The 27,442-nt window shown below is 48.9% G+C and overlaps 2 protein-coding genes and 1 long non-coding RNA gene across 9 annotated transcripts in view; 2 read left to right on the top strand and 1 right to left on the bottom strand.

Annotated features, from left to right (window-relative positions):
• Window positions 1-674: 674 nt before the first annotated feature.
• On the top strand, window positions 675-9,112 carry PIGH (phosphatidylinositol glycan anchor biosynthesis class H). 3 transcript variants are annotated; one of them, XM_038545027.1, is made up of 4 exons: window positions 675-956; window positions 5,230-5,439; window positions 6,173-6,220; window positions 7,560-9,112. In XM_038545027.1, exons 1-4 carry the CDS (start codon window positions 777-779, stop codon window positions 7,650-7,652), a joined length of 531 nt encoding a protein of 176 aa, XP_038400955.1. In that variant the 5' UTR covers window positions 675-776; the 3' UTR covers window positions 7,653-9,112. The 3 variants fall into 3 exon arrangements, with proteins under 3 accessions (XP_038400955.1, XP_038400954.1, XP_038400953.1); XM_038545026.1 differs by having other exon boundaries at window positions 6,140-6,220; XM_038545025.1 differs by having other exon boundaries at window positions 676-956; window positions 6,137-6,220.
• PLEKHH1 (pleckstrin homology, MyTH4 and FERM domain containing H1) overlaps window positions 5,906-27,442 on the bottom strand; it is a 51,518-nt gene continuing 29,981 nt past the window's right edge. For 3 of the 4 annotated variants that reach the window (XM_038545021.1, XM_038545022.1, XM_038545024.1), the window contains 20 exons: window positions 25,421-25,571; window positions 25,076-25,218; window positions 24,004-24,114; window positions 22,984-23,070; window positions 22,488-22,649; window positions 21,485-21,565; window positions 20,938-21,120; window positions 20,445-20,553; window positions 19,566-19,678; window positions 18,783-18,959; window positions 18,354-18,451; window positions 17,686-17,863; window positions 16,997-17,152; window positions 15,814-15,914; window positions 14,928-15,069; window positions 13,673-13,815; window positions 13,413-13,542; window positions 11,819-11,905; window positions 11,376-11,522; window positions 8,852-10,409 (listed from right to left, as the gene is read on the bottom strand). In XM_038545021.1, the coding sequence (XP_038400949.1) occupies window positions 10,248-10,409; window positions 11,376-11,522; window positions 11,819-11,905; window positions 13,413-13,542; window positions 13,673-13,815; window positions 14,928-15,069; window positions 15,814-15,914; window positions 16,997-17,152; window positions 17,686-17,863; window positions 18,354-18,451; window positions 18,783-18,959; window positions 19,566-19,678; window positions 20,445-20,553; window positions 20,938-21,120; window positions 21,485-21,565; window positions 22,488-22,649; window positions 22,984-23,070; window positions 24,004-24,114; window positions 25,076-25,218; window positions 25,421-25,571 (2,661 nt within the window). In that variant the 3' untranslated portion in view covers window positions 8,852-10,247. Of the gene's footprint in view, window positions 6,071-8,851; window positions 10,410-11,375; window positions 11,523-11,818; window positions 11,906-13,412; window positions 13,543-13,672; window positions 13,816-14,927; window positions 15,070-15,813; window positions 15,915-16,996; window positions 17,153-17,685; window positions 17,864-18,353; window positions 18,452-18,782; window positions 18,960-19,565; window positions 19,679-20,444; window positions 20,554-20,937; window positions 21,121-21,484; window positions 21,566-22,487; window positions 22,650-22,983; window positions 23,071-24,003; window positions 24,115-25,075; window positions 25,219-25,420; window positions 25,572-27,442 lie in introns of those variants that run through there. The other variant, XM_038545023.1, reaches the window with a different exon arrangement.
• On the top strand, window positions 14,414-27,285 carry LOC111097081. 2 transcript variants are annotated; one of them, XR_005363447.1, is made up of 4 exons: window positions 14,414-14,488; window positions 20,189-20,356; window positions 22,358-22,606; window positions 24,895-27,285. It is a non-coding gene; the product is annotated as an uncharacterized LOC111097081 (long non-coding RNA). The 2 variants fall into 2 exon arrangements; XR_005363446.1 differs by having other exon boundaries at window positions 14,414-14,543.

Raw genomic sequence — 27,442 nt, 5'->3', positions numbered from 1 at the left:
AGATGCTCAACCACTGAGCCACCCAGGCGCCCCTACCTTCCCAACTTCCAAATGCCTCCTCCTTGTGTCAGTCTCTTGATTCCTCCAATACATCAACCTTGTTCCAGCCTCGGGGACTTTGCCTTTCCTGGTCCTCCAAACTGTCATATTCCTCCTCCAGAGCTCTCCCGGACCAGTCTGGCTCCCCACGCGCGCAGCTCCAGGGTCCTCAGAGATTTTCCTGATTGCCCTGTGGCAAGTGTCCCCAAGCCACTCCTGCGGTCATGTTATTGCCAGCAGCACTCCCTGAAATCGTTTTGACACCCTTCCATATTGCAGTTGCTCTTACTGGAGCGGACGCTCCTTGAAGGCACGAATCTCCAGCACGGGCGGGCCAGCCCTGGATCTTCAGCAACTACCTGGCGCGGGAATGAAATGAATGAGTAAGTGACTGTAACGAGTGTGTATCTGCGGACTGTCTCCTGGCCTGGACCTAGAAATCGTCTGCCAAGCGAGAGCGCGTGAACAGGCCAGCTGCGTCGGCCTCCCGCGAGTCTCCGGAGTAGCCACGCCGCCCGCAGAAGCCCTGCGGGGCCGGGAAGCGCGAAACCCGAGCCGGCGGAGCCTCGCCGCAGCTCTGGGCGCCGACTGCGGCTGCGCGGAGCGTGAGGCGGGGGCGGGGCGGGGCGGGGCCTGCGCCGCTCTCCGGAAGTGGGTTGGAGCTGCTGAGAGGGCGCCGGCGGGCGAGAGGGCGCGACGGGGCGCGAGAGGGCGCCGGCGGGAGGGGCCCGCCGACCATGGAGGACGAGCGGAGCTTCTCGGATATCTGCGGCGGCCGCCTGGCCCTGCAGCGCCGCTACTACTCCCCGTCCTGCCGGGAGTTCTGCCTCAGCTGCCCCCGGCTCTCGCTGCGCTCGCTCACCGCGGTCACCTGCGCCGTGTGGCTCGCGGCCTACGGACTCTTCACCCTCTGCGAGGTAAAGGCCGCTCGGCCCCTCCCCGCAGTCGGAGTCGGGGGCGGCGTTCCCGGGTCGAGGCCGGGTCTCTCGTCGGGCCTTCCCGTCGGTGTAGGGTCGGAGGGCGGGAACTGGCTGGCTCTGCTGCCGGGACAGCTGTTTTCTTGACGTTTAGTGACGTTTTGACACCTGTGCTCTGTGCCTCCTGTGGGCGTCCACTTAGACCTTGCGCGATAGCCTCAGACTCTAACTTCCAGGTGACCTACGTAGCACGTGCTCACAGGAATTCAGTTCCAGGGGTTCGGAGAACTGTTAAGTGCATCGACCTCATCCGTCGCTCCGAATCTTCAGAGGAGTCGCTGCCAACAGAACCTTTATAGAGTCTTAAGGAGAAACCGTCTTTGCCTCCACAACATGAGCTTCATCAGTTCTAACCTGTTTTTCAAGGCAGTCTACCCCCCCCACCCCCACCCCTTCCCCAACCTCAAGTGATTTCTAATGAATTAGGAAGTTTTGGTGATGCGTTGTTTCTGGGCTCACCATTCGGACTCATTCCTATTTTCTGAGCCTCAGCTTTAACATGTTTAAAAGGGAATTGCTGCCTGCCATGCCAGCTTCACAGTATTGAGGGTCACATGTAGTGGCTTTGTGGCAGCCCTCAAATAAAACGAGTCACCCTAAATGCTTTTCAAGATGAATTTTTTTAAGACTTTATTTATTCATGAGAGACACACAGAGACAGAGAGAGAGAGGCAGAGACACAGGCAGAGGGAGAAGGAGGCTCCATGCAGGGAGATGGACGTGGGACTCGATCCCGGGTCTCCAGGATCACGCCCTGGGCTGAAGGCGGCGCTAAACCGCCGAGCCACCCGGGCTGCCCCAAGATGAATTTAGTTTCAGATGTAGTGTCCTGAACTGAATATATTATTCTAGGAGTGATCTGACCAGGTCGAGGGTTTTTTCTATATTTTGGGTCTTGTTTCCATTAATGCATTCATTGGCTCTCTTACCATCAATGTATGGTAATTTGGCATAGATATGTGCAGAATTAAGACTGCCCTAAGTTATGCCAAACTGTATCTAGAAGTTTGTTCAAAAGCCAGTTAATATGGTTAAACTGCCAGGACAGTCCTTCTCCCCCCTCGAAAAAGATTTAATTTATAATGTAGTTGAATTTTAATACTAGCCTGAGTTCTGGCCGTGTTGTCATGTGAGGAGGAGGAGCGAACAGATTATTATATGTCCACTAACTGCCAGCTGCTTTCCTGAATGTCTCATTTTAACCTTAGAAGAAAGCCAAGGCTTAGAGTAATAATTTACCCAAGGTCACAAAGCTAGTAAATGGCATACTTGGGCTTCAAACTCAGGACTGACTCTGAAACCCTTTCTTTTCCACTATACTGTCTCCTCCTTGGGGAGGGCTTACTTAGGTAAAATTTTTAAATAGAAGTTTGTTTTTATGCCAGCTCCTTTTTGTACCCTCTTATCCTGGTATGTCCCACCTGCCTCCATGAAGGGCCCACAACTCAGTAACCTTATCTTCCTTCAAACTCCACTGCAGGGGATCCTGGCTCAGCGGTTTAGCGCCGCCTTCAGTCCAGGGCGTAATCCTGGAGACCCGGATGGAGTCCCACATCCGGCTGGCTCCCTGCATGGAGCCTGCTTCTCCCTCGGCCTGTGTGTCTTTGCTTCTCTCTCTGTGTGTGTCTCTCATGAATAAATAAATAAAATCTTAAGAAAAAAAAACCTCCACTATATTTCTTAAGGGGTCTGTGTATCAGAGTTTATCTTTGGGTTCAAAACTATTTGTCAGAGTAATGACTCTCAGGAGGGAGAAGAAATGAAGGAATTCACAGAAACATGTGGCTTAATTTCAGCCCAAATAAATATTGAATTGTTAGAATTTCAGACAGAAAAATGAAGTATAGGGATCCCTGGGTGGCGCAGCGGTTTAGCGCCTGCCTTTGGCCCAGGGCACGATCCTGGAGACCCTGGATCGAATCCCATGTCGGGCTCCCGGTGCATGGAGCCTGCTTCTCCTTCTGCCTATGTCTCTGCCCTTCTCTCTCTCTCTCTGTGTGACTATCATAAATAAATAAAAATTAAAAAAAAAAGAAAAATGAAGTATAAAGAATGTAGGTAGTAATGAAGTTTTGGGCAAGGATTACCTTATTAAAAAGCTGATAGGGATTAAATCCCCTTACATTTTTTGTACTTCATCCCTTCTTTCCTGCTGGTTTTGAATTCACAATTCTATTAAAAGTGTAGGTTATTACCTGATTTATTGCAATCTGGAATGCTTTACCCCCTTCCTTTTCTCAACTAAGCATATCTATCAATAACCACCAGCTCTTATATACCAGTGAAATTCTTCTTCCTTGGAAGTCTTCATGGGGTATCCTGTGTGCTTTGAGGTCTCTTTCTTGCTTTCTCTCATTCTGTTTTAATACTTAGGCACTAATAGTTCCATAGTAGTCTCCAAAAATTTTAATTTTTGTATTAATTTTGCCTCTAATACACCTGTAAGGGCTGGGGCCGAATTTTCTATTCTTCCATGTTTATTCAGTTCAGACTATGAACCAGACACTGTACTAGATACTAGGCATTTAATTAACTTAAAGTAGACATTTTTGGATCATCAGAGACCTAGCACATAGATTTTTCCATTCTCCATTCATTAATCAGTAAGTAATTACCAAGTACAGAGGTCAGCAAACTTTAAAAGGCCAAATAGTAAATATTTTGGGCTTTACAGGTCTCTCACAGTCCTGTTTCTTTTTCTTTCTTTTACAACTCTTTTAAAAGTGTAAAAACGGATGCCTGGGTGGCTCAGTCAGTTGGGCATTTGCTTTTGGCTCAGGTCATGATCCTGGAGTCCCAGGATCAAGCCTTGTGTCAGGCTCCCTGCTCATTGGGGAGTCTGCTTCTCCTCCCTCTGCACCACTTCCCCTGCTTGTGTTCTCTCTCTCTTGCTCTCTTTCTTTCTCTCAAATAAATAAAATCTTTTTTTTTTTTTTTTTTAAGTGTAAAAACCATTCTTAGCTCAGGGTCGACCAGACAAAAACAGATCACAGGCCCAAATAGAGTCCTGATCCAACACTTACTGTATGTTACATAGAATGAAGTAGAAAAGTATTTTCAAAGAAAACCAGAGGCAGTTGGTAGTTTAAAACAGTAAAAACAGATTTAAAAAAAAGATTTTACTTATTTATTTATTCATGAGAGACACATAGAGGCAGAGACATAGGCGGAGGGAGAAGTAGGCTCCTTGTGGTGAGCCTGATGTGGGACTTGATCCCAGGACCCCAGGATCATGCCCTGAGTCGAAGGCAGATGCTCAATCACTAAGCCACCCAGATGTCCCAGTAAAAACAGATTTTATTCAGCAACTACTGCAGTAGGAAAAAAGAGACCTCACTGCAGAATTGGGCTCAATTCTGAATATAGCACGGACAAGTTGGAATTCATAGCCAAGGAGCACAGTGGGGATCAGTGGATGGAAAATGACTAAAAGAAAACATCAGTAGTAGTTCCAGGCATCAAAACCTCAAGAGGATCTAGGATCTCTTTCTTCCTAGATCTCTTTTTAAATTTTTTTTTCTTTTTTCTTTTTTTTTTTTTTTTTTAGGCAGAGGGAGAAGCAGGCTCCATGCACCGGGAGCCCGATGTGGGATTCGATCTTGGGTCTCCAGGATCGTGCCCTGGGCCAAAGGCAGGCACTAAACCGCTGCACCACCCAGGGATCCCCCTAGATCTCTTTTTAAGATGCACTTCATTTTCCAGAAGCCCCTCCAGGAGACCCTCACACTCATTGACCAGAGTTGTATCATGTAATCATTTCTAAACCAGTCATTGGCAGGAGTGGGAACCAATCATGATTCATTCCGAGTTTTATTAGCAAGAGTGGCTGTTGAGTACCGTCTGCTACATTGTGCTAAGCATTTTATTATTGTACTGTCTGATTTTGCACTGTATATTCTGCTGGTGGAGCAGGAGAGGAAAAGGTCTGAGTCGTTATGAAAGACCTCTGAGAGTGGTGTGATGATAGATACTGTTTTGGTGATTAAAGTTCTCCTGTCCATTTGTTGTCTGGATGCTTTCATTATGCTTTCATAGCACTACAGAGTTGAAATAAAAGTGATTTCCTCTTCCATGCATGTTCTTCCCATCTTGTCAACTCATAGTAGAACACAAGCTTTTTTCCGCATTGCCTAGAGTAGACTGGTTAAACAGCGGACATCTGTGCGGAGGACCACCTGGTAATCTTACTGCCTATGTCTGGCTCTCTCTTCAGAACAGCATGATCCTCTCTGCTGCCATCTTCATCACCCTCTTAGGCCTGCTTGGTTATCTCCATTTTGTCAAGATTGATCAGGAGACATTATTAATCATTGATTCCCTTGGCATCCAGATGACTTCATCCTATGCCTCAGGCAAAGAAAGCACTACCTTCATAGAGATGAGCAAGGTGAAGGATGTGGTTATCAATGAGGCTATTTACATGGTAAGTAGTTAAGTAGTAAGTATTACAGGTTTCTCGAGAAGACGCAGCCCAGTGGCCTTTGCCTGGATCTAAACTGAGTCTTAATAACTTGATGTCTGTTCACAGAATTAAACTTGAAGACTCTGTTCCAGTATTGTAATGTTTCCTTTTTGGCTAGCATGTCTATAGACCATGAAAATGAAACTTGTATTGGAAAAATAGATTCCTGTATTTTTATAGAGATATAGCAGGATTTCACAGATACTAAGTCAGCATTTCAACTTTATTTTTTAGCTCAGCTTCAAAATCATCTCGTGGTGGTGGTTGTTGCTGCTGACATTTTGTCGTTTTTTGCATTTAAAGAATTCTCACTTCAAAAGCAATCAGGTGTTCTACTACTTGATAGTTAGAGATAACCATTTACTTTTTTTTTTTTTTTAAGATTTTATTTACTTATTCATAGAGACACACACAGAGAGAGAGGCAGAGGCAGAGACACAGGCAGAGGGAGAAGCAGGCTCCACGCAGGGAACCCGACGTGGGACTCGATCCCAGGTCTCCAGGATCACACCCCGGGCTGCAGGTGGTGCCAAACTGCTGTGCCACTGGGGCTGCCCGAGATAACCATTTATTAAAAGGTCTTTAGCCTTCCCTTGAAGAAAAAGAAAACAAAACGAGTCTCACTTAGATCTCTGCTATTTGGTTTATTTTCTTACAGCAGAAGGTGATTTACTACCTCTGCATTTTATTGAAGGATCCAGTGGAACCACATGGGATATCCCAAGTAGTACCCGTCTTCCAGGTGAGCATAGAACACTTGTCTAGAGCTTCTTCTCCAGAAAACCCGGTACCTTTCTCCATTCTCTGCATATCTACTGCTACTTATATTCAATAGGAATGTAAACTCCTGTTGTTAAGCGTATTTGAGGACACCTGACAGCTATTTTTATTGAGAGTTTTGGATTTTAGTTATTTCAAGTTTCTTTCTAAAGCAAATACAGGCTTTCAGAAATATTATAAATTTATACAGATTATAAAGAAAAAATAAATAGCAGTTTCTGCCTAGAAGTTACCATTCATCTGCTTTGTTAGTCTGCCAATACAGGGTTTTACATAAATGTCACTGATCTACACATGCAGTTATACCTAATTTATGTCTTGCTTTTTAAATCTAATATACATATTTTCATGCATCTTCAGAGGCCATTATACTATTTTAAATAGTTCTATTATCATGTTGAGTTTATTTAGCCACTCTACTGCTAGCTTTGAAATCATCTCCAGGTTAGTTTTTGTCTCGCTCTTACAAAAAATACACAAACACAACTATAAGTATATATTTACGTACATAGTTAACTCTGCCTTACTGCCCTTCCTTTTTTCACAAAGGATTTAAGGCCGCTAAGCTAAAATTCCTTTGCATTATAGTTCAAAGTTATTTTAGTAAAGCTTATGAACAGTGTAATAGATTTTTACAGTTTGAGATTTGGCTCCAGAGATTAGACAACTTTACTGTACTTTTGGGAATTTGTACTTGTTTTTCTACAGTCTTGGCTAACTGTGGGTTTAGTTCTTTGTTTCCTTTAGTATGTAGGTAAAGGAATCTAAAGTTATTGAATTGCTCTTTAAATGACAAAGATTTTTCATGTTTCTTTGAATTATCTATCCCTGTTTCCTCTTGTTCTAAACTATCCATCTCCTTTATTAGTCAAGTAGAATCTAGATATTGATTATGCATTTATAACAACTTACATATTTTGGGTAACAAACTTTTATTAAATATGTTTTCCACATATTTTTTCCCCATTCGGTGACTTTTCTTTTAATTTTGGTTGTATCACATTTCATTGTACAAAATACCTTTCAATATTTACATATTAAATTGCACTTCTCGTCCTTGAGGGCGGTTTCACAGCTTGTGACATTTATGAGGGAGTGTGTCCTTGTTATTCCTCTTGCTTTCTTAGCCAGTAAGGTGCTGTTTGGCCTGAACTTCTGCCTCTTCGAGCTCACACCTGAGCCATTTAGACCCCCTGATGTGGTGAGATTGAGGTTACCCATAGAGGCAGCACCATTAAGTGCTCTCTTATGTTCTCTTCTGCTCTCTTATCCTGACTGCATTTCTTGCCTTTGGAATTCAGAGTGCCAAGCCCCGCCTGGACTGCTTGATTGAAGTGTACAGGAGCTGCCAGGAGATCCTGGCACACCAGAAAGCCACACCAGCAAGTCCTTGAGTCCCAGCATTTCAGAGGCCAGTATTATCTTCCATGGGAGATGACTCCTAAGCCATAGTGGCTGGTTTATTTTCTGTATTCTAAACCATCAGGCAGACACAGTCCTAGGAACCAGTATGGATGCAGTGGATCTCAGAGCCATACAGCAGGTGCCTGGAAACCTAACTCATTGTGTGATGTTGAGCAAAGTATTTATGTATATTTTAGCGATCTCTTTGTAAGGTTTCGCCTACTTTATCAATTGAGGGAAGATCTTAAGAAACGATATGTCAAAAGTAATGTTGACGAAGAGCACTTTGTGAAATTCCTCAGCATGTTCAGGTTTACTTTTTTGTAGAGATTTGTGGAGCAAGACAATGGGAAACTGACATCAGATCTCTTACAAAACATGATTTCCAACTGCACGGACCCCTGTATAAAAGTCAACCCCTTCACGTACCAGTGAGTAGGAAGACATGTCCTACAAAAGACTAGCCTCTGTCCACCTAGCTCCTGTGTTCTGTAGAGGGTGAATTTATGACAACTCTCGTAATAAACCGATCTCTTTCCAAAACACACAGTAATTGCCTGGTTCACACACAGCTGCTTTTTATTGACAACATGAACATGGCATTTCAGTCATGAGTGTCAGGCACATTAATACTCTACTGTTACTCAGCATTGTCTGTGGTTTCAAAACCTTATTTTGCCAAGAGGGGTGACACCAAAGGCCAGACAGATATTCAGCTTTGGTTTCCAGACATGTTAGAGGAGAATAAACACACAAACAGTAGAAGCTTTTGATTATAAGGCAGTTTTCTTCTGTGTAAAACTAATAAACTGTGGGAGGACCCCTGAGGGGCCAGGAGGGAGCGAGGCAGGGTGGGGGAAGTAGCCTGAGCTCAAGTTCATTGTGAACACAGCTCCGTTCTTGCTTGTTTTGGCCATGGGATCCTAATTTTTTTTAACTCCCAAGTCGATATTATTCTCATGGCCATAGAGACACTCAGGACATTAGAAAACTAGAGTTGTAATTGCTGCCTTTTCCATCATCCCAGGAGTAGTTATTTGGAGCCTAATGGTACATGTGATGTTTGACTTGTTTGAGGTAGAAATGTCTCTGCTAGATCCCAAGGGCCTGGGCAGCAATAGAAATGGGAGATGGCTGTAAAATTTCCAGCCTCGCAAAGCCAAGGTCATTTAAAAGAGGCATTCTCATGTGCTGCTTTTTTTTTTTTTTTTTTTTAAATCATGCTTGTCAGTTTAAAGAGTGAGGGAGGGGAAGCCTATAGCAGCTGAGGTGTTCAGATAAACTAGTTCCAGCCTTGAAGTTTTTGCAGTGTGCAACACACATACATACACACATTGTTGAAGTCAGAGGCTTGGTTCTTGGATGCTACTGCTAAACCCATACAGTTTTCAGCACTTTATTGAATGCTAAGACTGCCTTAGAACTTTGAAATAAAACTCGGTTTCTCCAATGCCAGAAAATCAGAGTATGAATGAACTCTTTCGTCTTTTTGTTTTCTGTTAGAGGAGGGTAGAGACAAAGTTCATCCCCTCTGCATTCAATACAAGGTCTCAGTTGGGGATGGGGGGTTATAGTTGTATCACCTGGATATTCTTAGAGTGGGACAGAGATCTCCTATGTGCCTTCTCCCCTCTGACTAATTCCCAGCAGAAGTTTGCCAGAAGTCTTGAGGAACAAATCCAGGCCCTGGATTCTGTTTCTGACTCATCTTTGGTGGCCTCACAAAGCAGCAAAAAAACAGTGCATTTGCTTGGTCTTTCAAAGAGCAAGGAAACAAGTGACGACCACCCCATCCTACAGTAGGAAGCACAGCCTTCACTGAGCCCTGTCCAGTCACTAAAATGAGACAGGGAGAAGTCAGGTTGGACTTACCCCCTGCCCTTGCTTGTACCCAGTTGGGCTGACAGTCCAGTGTGAGGGAGAACAGCTTCAGTCTCAGCAGGAATAGTGCCTTTTCCTTGTCCTGCAAAGATAGGAGCTGCTGCTCCAGAGGGGGACTGCAAATGCCTACTCATTTGCAGTGGGGAAGGAAAACATGAGTCTCTTCCTTTTTCTCCAGCCCTACCGATACCTTTCCCACCTGGGAATGGAAGTCCAGTTTTAGTGAGTTCTAGGCTTTTGTCACAGTTCAGATGAATTGGAAATTTTAGTCCTATCTTGTTCAGGGATGTTGGGAAAACTTCAAGTATAAATCCCCACGTAAGGACCATATACAGTATAAAAGATACCAGCCTTCCCAAGAGTATCAGTGCAGAAAGCCTTGACTTACAGCACTGATGCCCTCAGTAACCAGTAACAGTGGACATTCCCAGTCTGTGTCTAGAATCGGGCAGCATCCAGAGCTCAGCATTCTTGTGAAAAAAAGTGGTTTCTATACCAGGTCTGGATTTTTGAAAGTTGGGCCCTGAAACATAAGGCACCTAGAGAGTAAAGGCTTCGTGGACACTGAAATACACATTTCATAGAACAAACAGGGCTGGGTTGGGGGAGGGCTGTCAGGCCCATCACAGTAGTATCATACCCCAGGATACAGATCGCTAACCCCAGAGGTACCAGGTGGTTGGCAGGGAAAGGGGTAGAAGTTTTCACAGCAGCGTTGGCCCTCTGGCAGCACATGGGACAGAAGCAAAGAACTGCTGTCCGTCCAGTTCCCATAGCTGGTGGGCGGCAGGTGGGTTAGGGGGGGTGTTCACAGTTGTTGAGCAATGGTTCATGTAGCTGGCCATGATGAAGGTAGCCTCTGCAATCTTAAGACAACAGAAACAAAGGAACTGAACTGGCCTTGGCTTGAATCCTGGCTTTCTCACATACTAGCTGCTATACGGGGTACATAACCTTCCTGGGCTTCAGTTTCTTAAAGTATCTGGGAGAAAATGTCCAAAGGGAACCATTTCTATGAGGCTCAAAGGCCCAGTGAAATGGATGCCTGTTGGTCTGCAGCACCACTGTCACACAGTACCCTCCTGAGAACAGGAGGGGTGATACTCAGCTCTGCTGGTCTCCAAGTCAGGGAAGTGGATGTCCCTGGAAGAAGTGTCTGTATAGCCTCTCCTTTAGCAGGAGCAGTATTAAAAGGAAGAGGTTGGGGAAACTCCAATTTTAGGATTAAAACAAAAGGGTTTCTACTTACTCTCAGAATGGAGTCAGGAACTATAAATCAGAATTTAAGCTTTGGAGTCTACTTTGTAACTGTTATTTTTGCTAGTCCGTATTTCCCGCACTGAGCATGATACAAAGCTTTTAAAGTAGAAGAGGTCTCTGGATGGACTTTAAGACCATAGAAAAGGGGGAGCATGTGCAGACGTCTTACTTTGGGACTGGCAGAAGCCAGGAGAAGGTGAGAGCACACTGAGGAGAAAGCTGGCTGCCCTGGCTCTGGGTCTGCTGCAAGAAGAGCAAGTAGACACCTGCCTCCAGCCTATGTGATGCTGGGCTGCAAGGGCTGAAAGCACTATGTGGACCAGAGTGCATGCCCTCCTGGCCAGCCCCTCATCCACCAGCTCAGCAGTGACTCCTGAGCTGCAACCCTACCTGAACCCTTTGGAGGATTGATTGTAGACAAGGCCAAAGTTTCACCTGGGGAAGGCCCTTCTAGAGGATGGTCATAACCCAGCTTCCATTTTTTTTCCCCCCAGCTTCCGTTCTTAACTTCAAGCCCACCTCCTCATACTAGATAAATCCAAGTAACATGTTTTAGCAGCTTTCAGACCCACCTTGGGAGCAGCCATCTGGAAGAGCAACTTCTCAATGTGACCTTTCCCAGAGCCCTGGTCTGGAATGGATCTAATTACAAGCATGAAGTCATCCCGGCAGCCACCGAAGGTCATTACTGAAGAGTAGGGGTATGTGACGTGCACTTGCTGTGAGAAGAAGCCAGTTAGTTCTGGGGAAACTTCCCACCTGCCTCCTGAGCTGCACCCCGTTTCTTCCAGGCACAATTAGCCTTAACCAGAAAGGGAGAACTTGGAAGTGGTCCTAATTTGGAGGTCTACATCTTGAATGTCTACAAACTGTGTCTAGACTAGAGGACAGCAAGGCTTGGGGAGGGCGGGTAGGGAAACTGTGGTCACTTAGCTCGGGACTTTCAGTCCAGAGAGTAAGAGAAAAAGGCACTATTCAGAAGGAGGGGTCAGAGCCAGCCCTCGTTGTTTTGTACCATAGTATTGTGGTCCAGGATGCTGACACCATCCTCATTCACAGCAATCCACACCAGAGTGCTCTCTTTGGAAGACAGCTGTGCAGGCTAGGGAAACAGGAAATCCCATCAGACACAACCACAGCTAGGGATGCTCAACCATAAGAGCTTTCTGAGGAAGAAGGCACATTCAGGGATCTGCTAAGCAGTGGTTTGTGACCTTTTCTCATTGTGGAAAACTTGAAAGATGGTATTTGTACAGCATGCCGAAGTAAACACACAGAGACATCTGGCCTTGGAGCTCTGGCCACCTAATTACCATCTCAAGGGTGGAGGGGTACCTATAGCCCATCCTGCCACAGTACACTGTAGGGGCTCTGTGCTGCAGAACAAAGGCCAGCCCTGACTGCTCTGTCATGGGCATGGAGAATGGGCTGTTTTCTCCTAGTGCTGGCAAACTGACAGCATTCCACCCACAGCCTCTCCTGGCTGAAGTGCATCTTGCTTCAGCCAATTTCCTAGGAGCTGCAAAAGAAACAGGAAAGAATGCAATCTTATGGGCTTTATGCTCCACTACTGAGAAAAGGGACTATCTGGTGGACAATTCCTGGAATGACTGATTTTCACTGTCATAGCTACAGTAGAGCAATCCAGATTTCCTAGCTCTCCTACCCAAAAGGCTGAGGAGAAGGATGGACATGTCCTCATTTTCAGAAGCTTCTCCCAAACTCCCAAGACTAAGAGGTTCCCAGGATCCCTCTGTCATATGCCCTTATAACATCCCTATACTTCTCCTTCCATATTGTAACAGTTTGTAAAATAACTTACATGTATATTTAGATAGAGAATATATATAATTATTTGATTAATGTATGTCTCCCCCACTAGATGGGAAGCTCCATGAAGGCCAGGACAGTATCTGATTCACTCATCTCTTGCAATCTCATACAGTGCCTGAGTCCTAGTAGGAGCTCAGCAATTCTTTATTGAATAAATGAATGTCCACTGGTCTAATCTCTACCATCAGTGAATAGGATCATGATCCAGCTTTGAGGACATGATTGATTATGAATAAAGTTTATGCACATCAGACACCTGGCCAAGAAAAGTTCCAGCTAAAATTACTACTGGCCACCTGGGCTTCACTCAGGTGAAATTAACTGTTGCCTGAGTAGTTAAGAGTCCCCTGTGGCCATGCTAAGTCAGCAGAGATGCATTCGTTTAGATTACATAGTTACATATTGTTCTTTTGCACCTTTTAAAAAATGAAAGCATTTTTGAGATGGTAATGTCAAGTTTGAATCCTTGTGTGTGAATTAGTTGGCCGTATATTTTTTCTTTAGGGGTAGCACTGAGAAGTCTGAAAGGAAACATGAATGTTACCCAGAAATAATCCTGGCTGGAAGTCAGTGATCACAACTGTGCTCTGGACCAGAAATGGTGGAGAAACGGCGCCCTCTGGTGGTTGCCAGCGTGCAGGCGGGCCCTGCAGACTGGACTGGCTCCAATTGGACCAGATGTGGACAGCAGCTTGAGGAGAAATCTAGGGCATGTTCCTGAGGGGGGTGTGGGGGGTGGTAATCACTCCTTCCCCCTGGAAACCACCAGCACTTACCCGAGCAGCAAAGAGCTTAGCACCAAAGAAAGGCCATTTCCGGGCCACTGTCAGGTAGATGCGGATGCACTCGGGAGGGGAACAGCCTTGCAGTGCTGCCCACTTTGTGGTCAGCAGATCTGCCAGGTGCCTAGTTTGAATGAATGGAGACAAGTGGGCCACTGAAGTGCCAACATGTTTTCACTGCAGCTCTGAGGCCTTCCCCAGCCCGACAGCCCCTGCCTCCCCACTGCAACTCCCTCCAAGACCTTGCAGCCTACCTCAACTGTTCAGAGGGTGCCCCGTGTCTGTAGCGCCTTGGGTAGAACCTGTCTAAGACGTGCTGGAGGTGATGTTGAACCTTGGCAGGGAGTGGGCTCCCAGGGCCTGGTGGGCTGGGCCTCTCTAAGTCCCCATATTCTACCTGCGTTGGAAGCACATGAAGGGGGCAGTCAAGAGTCTGGAGGTGGGTGAGGTGGGGCTGGGGCTGCTGGAGAGGTGAAATAAACCATTACACTTCACTGCGTCATTGATGGGGTGAGGGTGGATGCGAAAACACTTCTTTGAATGACCCTTTATCTCAAATTTCATAGACCCTAGAGAGATCACCTTATAGTCCTAGATGGTTATTTACATCAACCTCCCTGTTGCAGTGGAGGTTAGTGCCTTATCCAAAGACAGTTAATCAGTGGCAGACAAGGGCAAACTGGATATTCTGGCTTCCAATCCAAAAATATGAGATACAGTACTGAAGATGCTATAGATCCTAGAGTATTTCAGTGTTCCAGAGGTGGCCTTTGGAATCAGACACTGGGCTCAGATAGATACCAGCTCTGCCATCTGCTGGCTCTGTAACCCTGAGCAAGTTACTTAAACTCTCTGGGCTTCAATTTCCTCATCAATTAAGTGAGGATAAGAACTAACTGGGATAAAACAAAATGTTTTAGCAGAGGCTTCTTTATAGGGTATTTGGTAAATGTTTACTACTAAAAAGTCCAACTATTATTTCCCCTCCCCCCCAGCATGTACATTCAGATGCTTTCTCATGGGAACCACAAGGGCATCCCAGATACTTCCAGCAAGACAGCCTCGTAAAGGTAACGGAGAAGAGTCGAAGTCTGAGTGCATTCAGATTCTAAATGTTATACAGTTGTAAGTACAAATTTTAGTACATCCATTCTGTGATACACATTCTTTTGGTAGCATACTTAGTACAACCCCGTGGGGGCGGGCAGGGAGGCATTTTTGTTTTCTGTATACAGAGAAGGAAACTAAAGCACAGACCACTGCAGTGACCTGGCCACGATCTTGCAGCAGGAAGGTCGCTGGCACTCAAAGGCAGGACTCTGGCTTCCACCACCAGAGTTCTGCCCATAATCTGTATCTGCAGAGAAGGGCTCTGCTGGTAAGGAGCCAGCTTCCCTCCATAGCAGGGCCACCCTCCTCTCGGGCACCACAGGGTCTGTGGTCTCCTGTTTCAGGCTGCATGCTATGTGCTCCCTGTGAGTCTGATCCAACTCCTGAACAGAACCTTACCTGAGCCATCAGGGCAGCCATCTCAAGAGCCAGCTCCTTGTTGACAGGAAACCTCCCTGCCACTATCTCCCCACTAGTCTGGGAGGCGAGCAGCAGCCGCTCCCGCTCCGTCTCCCCTTTGACTTGACTCCGAAAGTACAGCCTACAGGGAAGACAGAAGAAGCCAAGACTCAGCTGGGATCCTAAATGGATGAGGTCATCCTGGCATCTGTTCATCTTCATTTCCAAAGAAAGAAACTACTCTTTTTATACCATCTGTGAGCCTATTTTTTATTGCCTCCAGAAAAATTTAACTAAGCACAACACAGGGCAGATAGAGTGCCATCATATCTCAAGCAACAGCGGCACAAGGTACACCTGAATATACTACTACCTTACTGGATTTGGTGAGGGGAATCTGCTCCCTGGAATCATAGCTTATTAGGGAGCTGGATGAATTAAAGATTCCAAGAGACTAATGGAAGTTATTTGCCTGGAGACAGATCTAGGATGGGATTTTCTTATTCGAATGGACAAAAAATCATGGTATCTACTTCTATATTTGCTGGAATTGTTACAGGAGCTATTTATTCTTTGGCCTTAAATATCTAGTGCTCATACAAAATTTCACTTTCCTAATGTAACGTGCAGCCATCGCACACCAGGTTGTTCTGATTTTTTTTGGCAGGGTAGGGGTGTGTGTGTGTGTGTGCAGTTCAGGAACCAAGAGCCTGAGCTACCCAGGGCCAGCCTGGGCCACCAACTACTGTCCACAACACAGTGTTGTCTGTGGATCCACTGTCTGTCCAGCACAGGCCAGCCTGTTGGAGTGATGAGTGCCCCCCCCCCCCCCGCCCCCGGTGGCAAGCTCTCATGCTTGGCCCCACCCTAGGGCGGCACTCAGGACCTGTTCTTGTACATCAGCTTCACAACACGCGTGCCACCCTCAGCCTTGCCAGAGTGCAGCTCCTTCAGGGCTTGTTCCCACTTGGAGATGGCATCACAGATCTTAAAGAGGCAAGAGAGGAAAGTCAGGAAAGGCCCTGGGGCAGGACTCAGGAAGAGCAGCAAGGCAGGGTTGAGTGACTGTCCTCCATCAGGAGGCTGACTTGCAGGCCTCATGTGCCTGGGACCTAGAGGTGCCTTACAACCATCTCACAGACAGGAAGAGCCCTGGGCAGGGCATGAGCAGCAAAGCATGGAATGCTGCTCCCATTGGCCTTAACACCTGAGAAGTCTCCCAGAGGCTAGGCAGGCCTCAATCAAAAACTGTGGCCCCGTATTACCAGCTCCATTTCCATTCCACTGACCACTATTCTCTTCCAACAAGTGTACTCAGAGGCCTACTGTGTAACCAAGCCTTACAGACACGCAGACATTTACAAAGAGAATATATAGTGCAGTATTTCAAGGCAACTTTGGTAAAAGACTATAGAAGCCTTTGCCCCGTTGCCATAAAAAGAGCAGACATGACCAGCACTCAAACTCATCAATGCAACAGCGCATTCCCATAAACACTTAACATCCCCCATGGGGGCTAATCACAAACCACAAGACAAGATAGGTCTTAAATCCCATTCAAGGGCCTTTGACTTGATATATATATATATACATACACACACACACACACACACATATATATATACAATTTGAGATCCTTTCTACTGGCGCTAACTGCTTAAAATGTGCTTGAACCTGTAAGCACAGCATGGGCCCTGGCAGACAGGGAGAGAATGAGGTGCCAGGATACAACGCCACAGGTGTATAGCTGCCATCCTCTGCATGTGTACAAGGACAAATGCCTCCCTGTCCTTCCCCCACCAAGAGGAGAAGCAGCTTTTCCCCTGGATACTGCATAGCCCTTCAAGGGTAGGGGAAATATGTAGGGAAAAACAACTTTTCTCTGCCTGTATGGGTATGTTTTAGGATGCCACAGAATGCTGGCCCACAGGAGCACCTTGGGTTCCAAAGCCAACAGGCTGTGAAATAGTAAGACACCAGCCAGAGGGGCTCTTTCCCCACCACCCAAACCCCAAAGCCTTGGGAGTGTCCCAGGAGGCACTCAGTGGGATTTGTGGGCAGGCCATCACCTTGACACCCCCTGGCAGGCAGTGTTCCAGGTCCCTGCCGGAAGGATCGTCTGTGAAGAGGGCAAAGCCAGAGTGGGAGGACTTTCTCATGCCTGTCTCTTGGTTCAGACGCTGGAGGAACTCATCAACTGTGGAGGAGCCATCAAAACCGACCACCTACATGGGAGAAGTGTTAGTCCCAGAGGAAACTTCCTGAGAGGAGCTCAATAGGGCTAGTGGAGCAGTGTGGGTCTGGAAGGAGGAAAGCTCGGCTGAAAGGAGCAAGGGCACATGGCAAATGCTGAAGGAAGCTGGCTTCCGTGGTCACATGCAGAGGGGGAGTGCTTCAGGGATAAGCCTGCCTGCTGTAAGCTGGAGTCAGAAGCTCTGCTGCTCCTTTCTGGCCACTCTTTTGGAGGCCTTTGTCATGCCACTTGTTTGGTCAATGTGTCAGCTTCCCCATTCAGGCAGTGGCTTCAAAAGATCTACTTCCCAGGTGCCAAACAGCAAGGCACTTTTGCAATTCGAGATCCTTTCTACTGGCACTAATCTCCCCACCCCTACCTGCAAATTGCAGGCTCTTCCTTCTGCTTGTTTGCCTATTAAGAATCTGCCAAGCCTGAGGAGGTTTAGTACCCACCTGGCCTAAGGTGTTCTCTGGGGTCAGGATATGAGAGGGCTCAGGAGAGGGAGCCGCGCTGCCTCCTCACCTGGTAAGTCCCATTGGTGAAGTGCACAGGGATGCTGAAGGGCAAGGAGTGGTGGAAGGGGTTGCGTAGCAAGATGGACACCACTTCCATGCGTGATGGCCTGGCCTCCCGCTCCCCGGCCTGCAGGGTCCGCTCCACCGCACGCTGGCAGTAGGTGGCATACTGGCCGGTTTCATTTCTAGAGACAGGTGACAGGTGAAAAAAGAAAAGAATTCCAGGGGATCCACTCATCCCTGCTACCCTGGCACCATGGCTGCCACCCTGACCCAGCCAAGATCAAATCTGCAGTGGGGCCGGTGGTGAGTAAAGCCCTGAACACTCTGGTGTGTGGTGTTACTCTGTCATTCAGGGTCTATCAGCAGCAGGTGGCTGGCACAGATATTTTCTCCAGAAGAACAGGGCAACAGATAATGAAAATGTGGGAATGATCTGGGGACACTGTAGCTTCACGTCAGCACAGCCACTAAGCATGCATATGGACACAGACTGGTGTGCAGAGTAGCCCTGGCAAGCCCAGACCTCCACATGCCCATCTGTGGACATGGCAATGAGGGACGTCTCTGTGACCGATGTGCAAACCTCCAGGGGCAGGGTGATCTGATCCATCCTGGTCCCCCATGGCCCACTTCACCACACCACAGTCAGCAGTGCTGGAGTGGCTCACTCACCTGGGATCTGCATGGCGCTGGAACTGCTGTTTCACGTACCAGAGGAAGTGGTGCTGGGGCAGGAAAAGTGGGGTGCACAGAGCCAGGAGCTGCCAGCACTGCCGGGAGAACAAGCAGCATGGGGTGGGTGCCAGCTGTGCAGTACCACCAGCCCTCACGGCCCTGAGCGACCGGGCCTTCAGCACTCTCCAAACCAGGGCCCCCAGCCTTCTGTGGCCTCCAGATTGGCCATCTGGTCAGGCTTTGTCCAGAACAGCAATCACACAACCTGATTATGCACAGACACCTAGGAGAGGCACAGCCGTACGGAGGCAGCCACTGGTACCACATGTAGAGGGGACCTGCCCAGAACCCTCCTTCCACCTTCCAGCCTACTGGGCAGCCCCGGCCAATGGCTGCTGTCAGCAGCTTCGCCCTGGGGATGCCCACCTGTACGAGCGAGTATTTCTGAGGTGGGCGGCAGCTGGTCTGCTTCATGAGTTGGCAGTAGATCTCGCTCTGCAGCTCGGGGTGAACGAGGCAGACCTGCAGGGCCGTCTGGGCCAGAGACACGTGGTAGTCCACGGAGGCAGCCTCCACAGGCACGTTGATGAAGAGCTGGCAGGACTGGCAGGAAAAGGACAGGGGCCCAGGCAGACCAACGGCCCCTTGATTAGTACCCGTAGTGGCAGTGGGCAGACTGGGCGGCCCCCCATGGCTCCCGGGAGGTCCGGGTTGCCACAGGCAGCCCTTTCTAAGAGGGAGCGCGCCATTCACTGCCTGAGAGCAGCTCTGCCTGCTGAGAAGGCTGCTTTGGGATAGGATCTTTCTTCCTTTAAATGTGTCCATTACATAAGCAAGACATTTTTTAAAGAGAATATTCAGATGGACACAGAGAACATTCTAAAATAGGTCAGAATCTCTCAGGTTGAGAAGCAACCTAAACCTGGCCTTTCCTGCTGCTTGCTACATGAGGAGGGGAGTTCCTCAAGGGGGAGTTTTACTGGCACCTTCCAAGGGAGCCGCGAATGTCTCCCCGCCATAATGGACAGTGGTGAGGACCCTCTGGGACTCCTTCCTTTCCATTCACAGCCCTCTATGAGTTCCCCCTAACTACAAGGTTCCATGGGTTCCACCTGACTATCACCACAGTGGGCAAACTGCTCTGGGGTGAGCCTGGCCTCATGGGGAGGGGGCCACCTGTGGGTGGGCTGGGCTTCCTCCCTATTTTACCTTGAAGAGCTTGAGAGCCTCGGTCTGCAGAGCCTCTGAGGGCAGGGTGGTGAGGGAGGTGTACAGCCCATCTTTGCTGTAACACAGCATGGGGTGTCTCCAGAGAGGGGAATCTGCCCAAAGCAAGCACCGAGAGCCACGCAGTTAGCACCAGTGAGGGACCTGGCCTCCCACCACCTCTTTGATTTGTGGGGAAAACAAGGATTGACCATCTGAGCACATGCGATGTACTGTGTTTATACCCACGGAGTGTGAGGTATGCAGCCGTGCACCGCATCTAGCGCACAAGGACGGCTTACAGAAAGGGAGCTACTGCTCTGCTCTTGGGGCTGAAGTAAGTGAGGTTGGGGTATCTGAGCACAAGCATGTGTGTGCAGGGGAGGCCGCTCCCTGCAGCATCAGGTCTCGATGGGGAACCCACATCAGCCTGAAATAAGCCTCGGAGGAGCAGTGAAGGGGTGTGTGGTATGTGTCATTTGCTTCTTGGGGTCCTGAGAATCACTAGCAAAATAAAGATCCAGTAACGCCCCAGGCTTAGGTTAGTCCAATCCCAATTTAGGCTTCATTAATTAACAAACTCTAACTCTTAATCAGCTACCTTTTTTCCTCAACCCTCTGCCCAGCCAGCAAAGCTGCAGTGAACAAAGTAAAACATTGACTGAGGTCACTGGAAAATCGGCTTCCCAAAGAAACTCCCCCAGATACAGAGTGGTCATCTTCATTGAAACAGGGCTCTGGAGCTTGGATGAGAAAGGCCCTCTGTGGCTTAGATGCTTTTAAAACAGCTTCAGGTACAGAAATGCTTTCTTTGGGTTTCTGACCAACCACTACCCAGACACCACCCCCCCACCCAAGCAGTGATGGCCACCCTTGCTTTACCTGGGTCTCCCTCCCCATCCATCAGTTTTCCAATGAGCTGCTCATAGGCAGTGCCAACCCTGGCACTGCTGCCGCCTGCAGCCACTGTGAGGTGGTAAAGCCACGTGTCCTAGAAGGGGATGGAAGCCATCTGGTGAGACTGGAGTAGGAAGAATGGAGGTAAGCGCTCCAGAGAAGCTTCCTTGAAGGGGCCAAGCCCAGGGTGATATGAGGCTAGTCTGGTTGGCACAAGTCAAGGCCATCAGTCTCTAGGAGGAAAGACCTGGGATCAGTGAACATGAACCCAAGTTTCTAAGCTTGAGGTGCTATCTCATAGTCCCAGTGGAGAGAAGCTGGTCACTGGGAGGGAATTCACTATAAGAAATCATCCCAGAGAATATGAGCCACCAAAATGTCCAGAAGGGACTTGAATCTGGGGAGGCTGGGAAAGAAAGATGGAAGATGAGAATCACAGGACTGAGCATGGCCATGGGGGCCCAGCCCCCTCCCTTACCTTTTCATGCTTAGTGCCAATGAGGAGGTAGGTGGGGCTATGCTCTGGGGGGTGGATCACCAGGGTGCAGTGGGAGGACAGCAACCGCCTGCTCCCTCCAGCCTCATAGTCCTCGTCCGAGTCACAGGATCGATCTACTTCCTCTATGCGCGCGTCCCGCACAGGCAGATGGCCCAGGGGTCGCTGCGGACAGGAGGAGCCTTCCATGAATGGGAGAGCCAGCAGAGTACAAGGCAGTCTCCTCTCTCTGAACCCTTGGGCCCTGTTGGGCTAGGAATCATGGGCATGGCCAGGTCACAGATTGAGGGGGTTAACTACAGCTCCCCGGCTGAGGCTTGCCTTGAGAAGCACAGTTAGACCACACAGGTGGAATCTGTGGGCCACGCACATTGGCCCTTTAGGCTAGTGGGATCCAGCCAGCTTTGTACTTGTGGTGGCATTGGGTGCGGTAGGGGGGAAAGCTGGGGCCTGCCATCAGGACATGGAGAAACAGGAATGTGGTCTGGGGAGAGCAGAGAGTAGGTGCTGTCAGGAAGCCATGAAGTACCTTGTCCTCATGACTTCGATAGTAGTAGAAGGTTTTCCCAACAAGAGCACACCAGACCAGCTTGGAATGGCCATGTTTTACCTATAAAACAGAAATTAAGACCACATTATTAGAACCAGGTAATCCCACAAGTAAATCCAGGACTGCCAAAGAGAGGCCACAGAAAGGCAGATCTCCAAAGACCTGGTCAAACTCAGGTCCTTAAGTGGAGATGTCACCCAGACTCCCTACTAACAGAACCAGCCCTTTCACATCGAGGGTCTGTGGTGTGTACCCTGTGATACCTCATCCATTCTTGTGCCACATGCCATTAAAAGATTAACCAGGCCAATCAGGGGTCCTGTCCCAGGACTGTGTTCATCAGCTATAAGGATGCTGAGAGGGAGGCAGGGCCATCCACGGTAGCCTGAAGCCCCCAGGCCGACATAAATCACAAGGGCATTGCAAGTGCACAGAGGGCAGAGGAGGCCAGCACGAGCCACAGCCTGAATGGGGAAGCAGAGGCAGAGAGAGCCAAGAGTACGGAGCTTGCTCACACAAGTAGCTCTGCTTCCTGCTGGCCTGCTGGCCTAGTTCATGTGCTTCCTTGTTAACTTCCGTCTTCTTGAGGTTAACAAGCACTTCTCTGCTCCTTAGGCCACAAGAGTCCTAACTCAAACACCTTTAGGGCAGGTCTGGGATCCCATGTCTTGGAGTGGGCACACCTGCCTCGCCTATGTCATGGCTTCCCACTCCTCACAGAGGCAGGTGCAGGTGGGGTGGGTGGCAACTCCCAATAACCTCAGAACAGGTACAAAACATTCCTTTCCTTCCTGTCCTGGCGACAGCTTGGTGCTAACAACCCTCATCTCTGTTTTCATTCTCTGACACTAGGAGTGGTCAGGCTGTGTTTGAGGCTAATCTCCAAGAGCCAATTCCTGCAGACAGGGGCTGTAAGGGGGTCGGCACTCAAGAGGCCCATATTCAGGAGGCCCACATCCCTCCCCACCGGCCCCTCCAATACCTTGGTCAGCCAGCCCTTCACAGTGGGCTTGGTGCCGCCCCGAGGCAGGGCTGGAGGCCCCACGGCCTGGACCCTCAGCAGGCTCTGCAGCACCCGGATCCACTCCTCCAGCAGGCCAGGTGAGTCTGCTGTCAGGTAATAGGTTTTCTTCTCAGAGATAAGCTGTAGAGGAGGGATTGGGGGCCAGGGGAGATGGCATGATGGAATGCCAGGGACCTGGCTCTGAGGCGGTGCAAATCCCTGAATCCACCGGGACTTCTTTCTTGCCACCTGGGACTCAATCCCTTCTTTCCTTTGTTCTTTTCCCCATCTCTGCTGCCTTCACTCTGGCTCACCCATTCAGTCTCTTCTTCCTCCCCAGTACTAGAGGCACATCCAGACGGGGATGTGAGGTTTCTCCCACACACTCATTCTTCCCCAGCTTTGTTTCAATCAGAATCCTATCCAAACCCAATAGCTCCTCATCTAAACCCCTGGCTGCTAGGAGCACACCCACCTGGAATGTCTGTGCACCCTCCCCACGAACAATCTGGCAATGGGAATTCAGTTCCACTACTCCCTGAGGTTTCCGGATGACATCACTCTGTAAAGACAGGAATGGGGAGGAAAACAGTCAGAGCCTTCCCAGAACACATCGTTCTCCCTCAAATGTGACTCTAGGCCTCAGACAAAGGAGAAAGCGATCCCCAAGCTTTCCTGCACTGTGATATGAAGGGTAACTTGTTCTGGATCCTGGTTCTAGCTAAATGGGGCAATAATTAGAAACAGGTTCATCTGACCCAGGCCTTGAAAAGTATAGATTGAACCTTTAAAACTGGGTCAGAAGCCAGCAGGTTATTACTGAGCTATAAAGCCTTTACAGTCTTTCTACATCTTTATACCAAGTATGGCAAATAAGTGTCATACATACATATCACCATTCCCCTCTCCGGTGTGCCCGCACACCTTACTAACCACTCAGAGCATGCCTACTTGCTGAGTGATACAGGCCCAGAATCCTCAACAGCCACTGACAATCGGCTGGAGTTGCATGAGCGACACAGCCTTTTCACTTTCTTTAAAACATTAATGTTGGTTCCCCAAGGAGGTCCTGTCAAACTAGATCTCAACATCCAAGGCTCCCTAGTTCCAAACTACAGGAAGGAGGTGGAGGAGGTCATGGGCTCTCTGTTAGAACAACCCAGATGACGTGAGGGCAGCCAGGGAAAAATTCTTTTATAGGACCAGGCATTAAAAGAAATCAGCTTCTGAAGTATGAAGGAATCACCAAGCCAACTCATCTAGAACGGCCTCTGACGCCTCTGTACCTGATTTCACTCCAAGAACCAGTGACCAGCCTCGTGGTTCCATGTGAGGCTCAGAGCCTCGGGTATCCAGACAGGCCACCTCTCCCCACCTGCCAGACCTCTGGCCTCTGGCCGTGGGCCATACCAGCCCTTCCTCTAGCCTCTGTCGCACAATTCTGAGTTTGGACTGGGGCCCTTGTGACTACTGTCCTTGGGGAGGAGGGTCTCACCGGAGACTTGTAGTACATAATCTGTCCCTGTCTCAGGACAAACCAGCGCCTCTTCCACGTCTTCACCCGGCTCCCCATTTTTAGCAGGTAGCCTGACTTCTCCAGTGACTCCTGCAGGGGTGAGAGGGCACAGAGGGGAAGAGGAGTGGACAGAAAGAGGGAGTCACTTGGGGTTTGTAGATGTCACCCAGGCCAAAACGTCCCAGTTGAGTTACTGCTTTGCCCTCAATTACAAAGTCTTGAGTACCTACTCTGTATTTTCAGGGCACCAGGCCCTACTAAAGGTTCAGAGAGAACTAGCATAAAGCAAGGTGATCCCGCCATGGAAGGGTCCTGCTGGCTAGGGAAGATAACACCCACCCCATGAGAAGGCAGCAGGCCAGGGGCTGCACAAGGGAGCAGCTAGCCAGGGAGGGCTTCACAAAGACCCAGATCTGAACTGGCCTGGGAAAGAAAAGTCAGCTTCCCTTCAAAGACGCACCAAGGGGAGGAAAAGGCCCTCGTGGGCAGCAGGAAAGGAGAGTGAGATTTGGGAAACAAGGGGCACATCAGCCAGGCTGGGGCAGGGGGCTGATGGAGGCGGGGAGACAAGGCCCATCGGCACAGTGGTGTGGCCCAAGGACCGGGGGATGAGGGATGTGAGTTTGCAGCACGGCTCTGAGCCTCAGGCTTCTTATCCATAAAATGGGGCCCTAGTCCTGAGAAGATGGTGAGGACACATGAACCAAGGACTGAGGACAGTGTGTGGCACAGTGTAAGAACCCCGTAAAGGTCAGCTCTCGGCATTCCGGGGTCAAAACACATGTAATCTCCTGGGGCCGCCGGGGGAAAGCCCACTGGCTACTCCTAGCTCCATGAGGAGCTCACTAGGTCCCCTCTCCTTCCTTGCAGGGTCTGTGTATACCTGCCTGCCCCCCAGCACACTCCTTGGCACTTCACACCTGTCACTACCCCCTGCCACTGCCTTCACTGTTCCCCAGGACGCCTATCTCCAGGCAGGCAGCATCTGCTGGAGGCCTGCTCCCATCCTGCCTGCCTCAACCCGGCTGAGGGCGCTGTGCTCCCAGCTCACCCCGCCCAGGCCTGGCCCCTCAATGGAGTAGGAGGAGGTGCGCTGGAGTTTGTGCTCCGGCTCCGAATAGTCGCTGTCCAGTGAGCAGGCATCTGGGGGGATGGCGTAGTCGCCCTCGGAGCTCAGCGAGGACATGGAGACACCTGCCAAGGGAGGAGGAGTCCAGGCCTGGGTCCCCATACCCCTCCCGGGGCTGCAGGGACTGCAGGGACCTTCCTCACCGACCCAGGATCTCTGAGTCTGGAGCTGAGGGTCACAGGCAGAGATGAAGCAGGGAGCCCTGGAGAAGCCCACCCGTAGGAAGAGGGCTTGCTGCCCCGCACCCTGCTGCTCCCTCCTCTGTACCTCTCTTGATGGCCCTGGGGCTGCCCAGTCCACTGGTCTTCCTGGACTCTGAGCAGGGGACCGAAGATCGGAAACTCGCCTGAGAGCTGCAGTCATCGTCGGACCCGGAGGACTCATCCATAAAAGGCACGCTGCTGATCTGCGTGGCTCTCTGCAAGACAGGTGCCCTCCCCCACTGCAGCTCACCTTGCCAAACAAGACCCTTCCCCTCGGCACTTGTGTTCCTGCCCACGTGCCCGGGGTGCAGCCAACACAGCCTCCCCAGGCACTCGACAGACAACTGTTGCATCTGTGTCCTCACCTCCAAGCTTCTCCTTTGGCCTCCCGCCCCCACATGGAGTCCTCCATCCTCCGTGGTCCCCAAAGGAGCTGCCCCATCTGAGCTAACTGGCTGCTATGACCCTTGCTCCTGCCACTAGGGGGCCAGGATGCCACGTGGCGCAAGCAAGAGACAGGAGCTTTATTTATTTATTTTTAAGATTTTATTTATTTATGAGAGACACAGAGCGAGAGAGAGAAAGAGAGAGAGAGAGAGAGACAAAGAGAGAGAGAGGCAGAGAGAGAAGCAGGCTCCATGCAGGGAGCCCGACGTGGGACTCGATCCCCGGTCTCCAGGATCACACCCTGGGCTGAAGGTGGCGCTAAACTACTAAGCCACCAGGGCTGCCCGAGACAGGAGCTTTAAACCGTGTGTGGGGATAAGGAAACAAGAGGCCATCTCGGTGGGCAACATTTAGAAAGACAGTGTCAATGTTGGTGAAAGCGTGGGAAAAAAGATACTCTATAGTGTGATAAAGCCTTTTAGGAGGTAATTTGGCACTACCTGCCAAAATTTAAAATATGGATATCATTTGCCCATAAATTTCACCTCTGGAAATACATTATACTAAGTCCACAGAGATATATTTGCACAATGATATTCATTACAGCATTGATTTTAGAGAAAAACATAGATATGACCTAAATTGTTAATCAGTGTGGGCAGCCTGGGTGGTTCAGCGGTTTAGCGCCACCTTCAGTCCAGGGCATTATCCTGGAGACCCAGAATCGAGTCCCATGTCGGGCTCCCTGCATGGAGCCTGCTTCTCCCTCTGCCTGTGTGTCTGCCTCTCTCTCTCTCTGTATGTGTCTCTCATGAATAAATAAATAAAATCTTAAAAAAAAATTGTCAATCAGTGGAGGGCAGGTTAAGTAAGGTAGTTATGGGGGAATCTATACCAAGGGGTACTGGACAGCCCTAAGGGGAAGCAGAGCTGTGCACAGAGGTACGGCAGGAAGATGTGACACACGGTCACATAAACATACAAGGAGTAGAAGGATGTGTATAATGTGATCCTCGCTGCGTGCATGTGTGTGTTTGAGAGAGAGAAAGAGAGGGACAGACAGGGACACAGACAATATTTGTCGATATACCGGTAAATTTGTCAGAGAGCCTCACAGGATAAACACCAAACCATTAATGATAGTGGCCTCTGGGGTCAGAAATTAGGGAAAAGCAATGTGAAAGAAAATTTAACTTTTGGATTTTTGGTTCTTCTATAAAATGTTTTATAAAGCATTACTGTTTTGAGCTCAAAAACCACTAATAAAATGAAAAATGTGTATGACGTTATCTCAGTTGTATCTGACCTTTGTTAAAAAATATGTAGAGATATGAAACTAACATGACACTGCGTGCCAACTACATTAAAAAAAAACCACGCAGAGATATTATGAGAGTATACACAGGAATATTTGTTTGAGTATGTATGAAAAGTTCTGGAAGGAGTCTTCTTGGGAACAGACATGTGAAAAGATGGTGAGGACAGGTGAAGCAGGCATAGGTCTAACATTTAACTTTTCACTTTGCCCACAATTGTATTGATTCAAATTTTTGTAAACATACAATTTTTATAATAAAAATCTAATAAAAATAAAATGACACATACATGGGAGCTGAGCTCCCTGCCCAGACTCATGTGTGTGCTGAAGCCTGACCCTAGAGGCCCACTAGAGCCACTACATGGAGAAGGGGCCTCCTGG

This window comes from Canis lupus, chromosome 8 (genome assembly GCF_011100685.1).
Source record: "Canis lupus familiaris isolate Mischka breed German Shepherd chromosome 8, alternate assembly UU_Cfam_GSD_1.0, whole genome shotgun sequence".
NCBI lineage: Eukaryota > Metazoa > Chordata > Mammalia > Carnivora > Canidae > Canis > Canis lupus.
This window is presented reverse-complemented; position numbering and strand designations above follow the sequence as displayed.

Excerpts from the sequence above, each read along its gene's own strand:
- PIGH (XM_038545025.1), top strand. The coding sequence starts at position 777 with ATGGAGGACGAGCGGAGCTTCTCGGATATCTGCGGCGGCCGCCTGGCC. Across the intron at positions 5,440-6,136 it reads TCAATGAGGCTATTTACATG|CAGAAGGTGATTTACTACCT; the intron begins GTAAGTAGTTAA and ends ATTTTCTTACAG. Across the intron at positions 6,221-7,559 it reads AAGTAGTACCCGTCTTCCAG|AGTGCCAAGCCCCGCCTGGA; the intron begins GTGAGCATAGAA and ends TTTGGAATTCAG.